The sequence below is a fragment of the Tetrao urogallus genome (assembly GCF_951394365.1).
Source record: "Tetrao urogallus genome assembly, chromosome: 2".
NCBI lineage: Eukaryota > Metazoa > Chordata > Aves > Galliformes > Phasianidae > Tetrao > Tetrao urogallus.
Window position 1 is genome coordinate 247,013 of NC_136814.1, and position 6,953 is coordinate 253,965.

General features: G+C 53.8%; 1 protein-coding gene across 1 annotated transcript; it reads left to right on the forward strand.

Moving 5' to 3' along the window:
- Nucleotides 1-1,100: 1,100 nt before the first annotated feature.
- On the forward strand, nt 1,101-6,211 carry LOC306944279 (annexin A4-like; the record flags this gene model as incomplete). The annotated part of the gene is given in 9 exon segments (XM_079532763.1): nt 1,101-1,439; nt 2,574-2,649; nt 2,962-3,039; nt 3,042-3,055; nt 3,306-3,333; nt 3,336-3,418; nt 4,910-5,030; nt 5,518-5,591; nt 6,155-6,211. Coding segments are annotated over 9 exon segments (870 nt in total).
- Nucleotides 6,212-6,953: the final 742 nt, after the last annotated feature.

Genomic DNA, 6,953 nt, shown 5'->3' on the forward strand with positions numbered 1-6,953 from the left:
GTGACATGCAGGGAAACCTGCTGTGCTGCAGCGTGAGCCTCCGGTCCCGCTGCTGGGCACCGCCGGGTGCAGCCCGGCTCCGTCCTCTCCGCAGCTCCCTGCAGGGACTGATGGCCGTGCCCGGGATCCCCCCGAGCCTCCTCTTGCGCAGGCTGAGCTGCCCCAGCTCTCCCAGAATCCCACCCCAACCATTTCCCACGCGGCGTTGAGGAGGGGCAGGGATTTGGGGGGAAGGAACGGGGCTGGTGGTTGCAGTCCTATGACAGCGGTTTGTGCCGCCCCGTCCTTACCCGGCGGTGGGCACGGGGACGGGGACGGGGACGGGGGGGTCTTTAGAGCTGCAGAATTGACTGCACACAGAAGTGCTGAAAAACGAACGCTAAACATTTAATCATTGAACATACAGAGCAATAAACAGAGAAATGACCGTATTCCCAACCAGCTCCCACCCGAACAATCATCCCCCCTCACGGCTTCCCTCCTCGGGGCCAACACGAAGCGGCTCCACGTCGGCTTCACGCGGCTCCGGGAGCTCCGCACGGGGACACACAGACGGAAACCGGCACTTGGGGACTGCGGCTGCGGGGCAGCAGCTCAGCACAGCGCTGCCGATGATTGGAGCCGGCGAGAGCCGAAGGCTCTTGCGGACTCCGTGCCGGGCTCGAACGCGTCTCGATCCGTGCGGTCGCTCCCTCTCTTCCGGGGCTGCCCGGCTCAGCCAGGAGCCGCTCCCGGACACCGGCCGGGTCCCGCCGCTCGCGGTCAGCCGCCGCTTCTCGCAGCCCGGCGGCGCCCCGCCGCAACGACGGAGGACGGCTCGGTTCCGACGGGGGACGGACGGGGCCGGCGGCGGTGCCCCCGCGCCGCCTTCCCCTGACCGCCCGGCGTCCACTTCGCGGGGACCTCGCGGTTAGCCGGGGACGCGCGGCGGGGCAGTTCCGCGCCGCGGCTCCGCCGTCGCGCCAGCGCCATCACGGCTACTCGGCCCCACCTCTTTCGCTCTCCCAGTGGTCGGTCCTCGGAATTGGGCGGGCGCTCCTTGCGTGGCCCTTTCCTTCCGCGGTCGCACCGTCATTGCGTCATCTCCGCGCCCGTCCCGCATGTTCCCGTCCCGGCTGCCTGCTGCGCCGCCGCGCGCTGTGCACCCGCTCCGCTTCCGGGGCCCCGGAGGGCCGGACCCCGGCTGGAGCTGCTGCAAGAGGATGGCGGGGACGCGGAGGACCGCAGCGAGACCGCGCCCGTGCCCGCGTACGCGCCCGCTACCGCGCCTCCTCTCCGCCGCGCTCCTCTCCGCCGCGCTCCTCTCCGCCGCGCTCCTCTCCGCCGCGCTCCGTGCGGTCCTCTTCCTGGGGATTGGAAGATGTGGGAGTCCTGGGGAGGGACGCGCGATGGCAGTGTCAGTGGCAGGATCGGCTGCTTCCTCCTCCCCTCCTGACGCCGTGCGCTGGTTTCCTTTGAGAAGCACCTAGAAGCCAGACCTCATTGTCACATCTGTGGGGTTCCACAGGACGCACAGACGTGGGGTAAGTTGAGGTTGGATATCAGGACAAACTTCTGTGCGGTAAGGGTTGTTAAGCACTGCAATGCCCAGGGAGGGGGTTGAGTCACCATCCCTGACTGTGTTTAAAAACCATTTGGATGTGGTGCTCAGGGCCGTGATTTAGAGGAGGGTTGTTAGTTGGGGTAGTATGGTCAGGTCGTGGTTGGAGTCGGTGATCTTTAAGGTCACTTTTCCAACCTGTGTATTTCTCCAACAGGGCCACCTGAAGTGTTGCCCAGGACCACGTCCAGATGGGTTTGGAGATCTCCAAGAGGAGAGGCTGCAGCCTCTCTGGGTGCCTGTGCCAGTGCTTACACAGCACAGGAGTGCTCCTGATGTTTGGTGGCAGCCTCTGGTCCTGGCACTGGGCTCCACTGGATGCAGCCTGGCTCCGTCCTCTCTGCCCCTCCCTGCAGGGACTGATGGCCGTGGGTGGGATCCCTCTGAGCTCCCTTTCTTCAGGCTGAGCAGCCCCCTCTGTCTCAGCCTCTTGTCATGGAAGAGGTGTTTCAGTCCCTGCACCATCTTGGTAGCCCTCCATTGGACTCCTTACAGTATGTCCAGCCTGGGAGCCTAGACCTGGACACTGTTCTCTAGGTGCAGCCTCACAGAACAAAAGTAATGGTGCAGAATAAATCTGCTACAAGAGAAGTCAGGAGTGGGGCTGTGATGGGAGCACGCTGCTTTATGACTGACATGGAGAACTGCTAGGAAGAAAGCCTGGTGGGCCTGAACACAGATACCAGGTGGTCTAGCTGTTTCACTGGAAACTAGATACTTAATGGACAGCAATGTGGAGAAATGTTCTCCTTGTAGTTGTGCCCTGTGGCTTCTTTCTGATGTGCTTGGGAAGTCCCACTAGAGTAGACTGCTGCGTGAGATTGAAGCCTGATACCACATCACGTGTGTGGGTGGAGTTTTACCATCTCTGTGTTCACATCTTTTATGTTGGGTGTTTTTTTGTTTTCAGTTCAACTCTATGTGTGCATTGGTGCAAGTCTGCCTTTGCTAAATCCTTTTCTTGTGGCCTTAGACAACAATCAAGGGGATCTCAAGTTTCAGCGCTAAGCAAGAAGTACAGGCACTCAGGAAGGCCATGAAGGCATTTGGTAAGCTGATCTTCCTCCACAGGTCAACTTTTATTTTTTCCCCAGCACTTGGAATGGCTGCTCTGGTGGCTTGTTAGAGGGAAGCATAGCTGCTTGCTATGCTCTGCTGCACAACTGCCCTAAAAATCACTGGAAAGTGGAAACAGAACTGCCCTTCATGTCATGGTGTGGTCCTGGCAGCTTTATGTGCATAGCTGTAGTCCTGGAGTTGTTGAGAACTGGCTGTGTAGGGGACTGGAGGTGGCACAAGAGTAGAGGGCACTTCTGATTCTTGTGCAAGCAGCCTGACCAGCTTCCGTTTGTTTCTTGCAGGCATGGATGAAGATGCCATCATCAATGTCTTGACCAAATTCAATGTTTGCCAACGTCAGCAAGTTCTGATCACCTATAAGACACTCCTGGCAGGGTAGGTGTCTGCAGAGATGTGTGAATGTGGTTGTGTCACTTGGTGAAAAGCGAAAAACGACCCAGTCTCCATAAGAGGAAGATCAGCAGAGACTTTACCTGACCAAGGTTGTTTTGTTCTCGTTCAGTTCAGAGCAGTTGTTAATGCAAGGAGGGTTGGAGCCTGAAGAGAAGTGGTGAACAGCTCAGTTCCTTCTGTCCTCAAAGGCCGTACTTTCTGCCAACTCCTTTCTCCTCTCTTGGCTTTCTAGGATTGGATTGATGACTTGAAGTCAGAGCTGAGGGGAATTTTGTAAGGGCGATCATTGGGATGATGACTCCCAGCACCATGTATGGTGTGCACGAACTAAGGAGGGCTGTGAAGGTTTGGAAATCTTCCTTTCGTATGGCTTACGTTCTGGCCAAGGGCTTGCTGCTTTGTTATGTATGTCTTCTTATTTATTATTAACTCTTGAAGATACCTGGTTGCACGTCACAAGCAGTTGCTGGTATCTTAAATCTTGCCTTGGTGATTCCCTAAGGAGCAGGAACAGGTGAAGGCTGCCTGGTTGAAATTGTGGCTTCTCGCACCAATGAAGAAGTTGGTTGCATTAAGGAGAACTACGAGCTTTGTTAGTAGTGTGACAGGCCAGGCCTTGTCCTGCTGTCTGACAGTCAGTGTGTGTGTGTGCAGGCAAATGTGAAGAGGAAGGAGTCTAGGGAGCTTTCAGGTGTGACAGACTGGCCAACCTGGGTGTTGCTGTTTGTCCAGAGAGAAGCTAGACTAGAATTTCACCAGCAGCTGAACTGGTGTAAATAAAACAGGGAGGAGCATTCTGTCTGTCAGTGGGACGTGTGGCTCTCTTGTCAGTTTCTTCCTGTCTGTGCTTCTTAGTTGGAGGCTGCAGCACCGATAATAATGGCTGGAGTGCTGCAGTGACGCTGAGAGCCCTGGGCCCAGTTCTGCACGTAGCAGGTTATGGCTGGCAAATGTTGTGGGCAGCACCCAGGCGGTGGCCCTGCTCCTAATGGATGCTGTGTGTGTTCTTGCTAGAATCTGGCTGCTCCCTTGAGGATGGCATCATATCTGACACATCTTCCATGTTTTGAAGGGTCCTCCTGTCCCTCGCGACAATGAGCCAAGCTGAGGGGAAAGGGGGTGAACCTTCAGAGCTGTGGGCACAGCTCTGCACTCAGTGGTGAGGAGCTCCAGGCTGGCTTTTTCTCACCCCGTGTGTCCCATGGCTGCTCCTCAAGCCCAGCTTCTACAGGGAGGGGACTCTGACTCTGGGTGTGCATGAGTGCTGTGGGCTCTTCTTTAAACATCCCAGTAAAGTGGGTTGCTGCTTGTTTTTAGAAGGAAGCCCAAAGCACACCTGAGCTGTGTTTTGCTGTGTTAGTGAGCTAGTCTTCCCTTTGAAGGACTCCATTATGCATCTCCAGCAGCTGATCCTGAATGAGGAATTCCCAGGAGTTGCTTCCAGTAGATGCTCTGGTGAACGGAGTCTTCTATCCTTGTGTCTTTGCAGGAAACAGAGATGAAGGAATGTTTGTGGATGTGCTCAGCAGGATGCTCAGGTGTGTAGTAATGTGCTTCCCAGTCTATTCTTGTGCATGCATGGCGAAGAGAAGCCAACCTGTGAAATGGGAGTAATGGTTCTAGTCTTGTTTGCAAGTCTCTAATGAGAGTCTCTAGACAGGCTGGTTGGTTGGCAGGGGCAGTGACATTTTGGTTGTGGGTTGCCATGCCTGGTTGGTGCTTGTTGGGAAATATCCATGATCTGGACAAGTGCGGGCCAGCAGTGCTCTAGCTCTGAGGAATTAAAGATCTCCTGTACTTCAGTCTTCTCCATAAGCCTTACTTTGTCATCCACAGTGTCTGTCAGTGCCTGTAGGAGTGGGGGAGAAGAAATGGGGAACAGATGAGGTGCAGTTTATGTCCGTCCTCTGTACACGGAACAGGGATCACCTGCTGAGAGGCAGCACCCCTGCACAGTGTCCTGGGTTTCTTTTCCTTCCTTCTTTGTGTGTGATGATTTTGTAGGAGCTCTGTAGGTGTTCACTGGATGTGAACTCCTCTGCAGGAGGTGTCGTGGAGAGAACCCCATTGCATCCATTTCATTCGGGCTGTTTTATTCCCTCCTGAGACTGAAAGGGGCTTTAGAAACCTAAGTACCAGCATGGAAAGCAAAGATCATGAAGTGTGACTGCCATTGGGGCAGGGAGGAGAGGAGCTAAGAAACTTGATTGGCACCACAAAGTAGCAGGTCTTGAAGATGGTAATAGCTGTGGTAGGCAATTAGTAAGTCTGTTAGCAATGGAGATGAATTCTTTCGTGGGACGATCCTGGTTTAGCTGGCAGTGCTGCAGGAATGATAGAATGTTCATGCAGTACATGAGGAGCTTGTTGTTGCAAAGTGGTCCTTTGAATCTCTCTGACTTTCTGCCCATGGATTCTTCCCCCTAGTTTTTGATGGTAATGAGGCATTGCTGACAAGGATGTAACAGACAGCATTAAATCTGAGATGTCAGGAGACCTGGAAGATGCTTTGCTGGCTGTGCGCGAGCGCTCTGCTTTTAAACATTGTCTGCAAAGGAATGAAACGATGAGAGGTGCTGTGTCTGCCCTAGAGCGGCTGTTACATGGTTTCAGGAGGCAGAAGTGGTTTGTTTTTGTCTGTGGGCACAAAACCAGGCTGGGTGGGACTTGGAGCACCCTGGTGTAGAGGGAGGTGTCCCTGAGGTTGCAGGGGGTTGGAACTCAAGGATCTTAGGGGTCCCCTCCAACCCAAACCATTCTATGATTCTGTGCTTTGCAGACCCAGTCAGGTGAGAAAGCTTTGTGCATTATGGCACGGTGTGCTTGCCCAAAGGGAGCTTTGGCAGCAGAGGTTTGCTGTCAGGAGGCACGAAAGCCTTCATGCAAATCCTGCTGTGTGCAGGCACAGAGACATCAGCTCGCAGCACATCACTGACTAGGTGCCTGCCCTGCAGCTGCTGTTTGTTAACCTGGCGTTGCCTCTTGACAGAAGAAACACCTGCACCAAGGAAGTGCTGCAGCTTTGTGGAAAACCTCCTGCTTTACTGACCTTAATTCTCTTGTTCTTGTCTCTCCTTACAGTACAGTGCGTGCGAAACGAGCCTGCGTGCTTTGCTGAAAGACTGTGTAAATCCATGAAGGTAAACAGATTATGGAGTAAGATTGCTTGCTTCTTTCTTGCATTTTCAAGCTTGAGTCAGCAGCATCATGGCAGTCATGATGATTCCAGCCTGGGGGTGTTCAAGGAAAGGCTGGATGTTGTGCTGAGGGACATGGTTTAGTGGGAGCTATTGGGAATAGGTGAACGGTTGGACTGGATGATCTCTTAGGTCTTTTCCAACCTTGGTGATTCTATGATTCTATGAGATGGAAGCTCAGATGGAAACTGGCTTTTCCAGGAAAGCTCAGGCTTTTCTGCACAGCAGGTAACAGTCATACTTAGGAGCAAGCTGCTGCTAATGGATTGCTCCATTAATGCAAAAATGCTGTAATTAAGAGCAGCTCCTGCACAAGACTGGGCACTGAGACCTTTGTGTCTGTGGGTGATTCTCCAGCAGTTCTGTGTTGGCTGCGCGTGGCTGCTTTGCTTTCCAGGGCCTGGGAGTAGCCGGCAGCACTCTGATCAGAGCGATGGTGTCCTGCTCCAGAATTGATGTGCTGGATATCAGAAGAGGATTCCTGACCACGTATGGGAAGTCTCTCTACTCCTTCATGAAGGTAAACTTGTCGATGTTAACACAAAAAGTGGGATTTTCTGAGTGCCTTTAAGGACTGATCTCCCCCTTGACTCCTGGGTATTTCAGAGCAGCTGGGATGAAGCAGACCTTACAAAAACGTACTGAAAATGTATCTGAATATTCCTAAATTGTCCAGGATATGA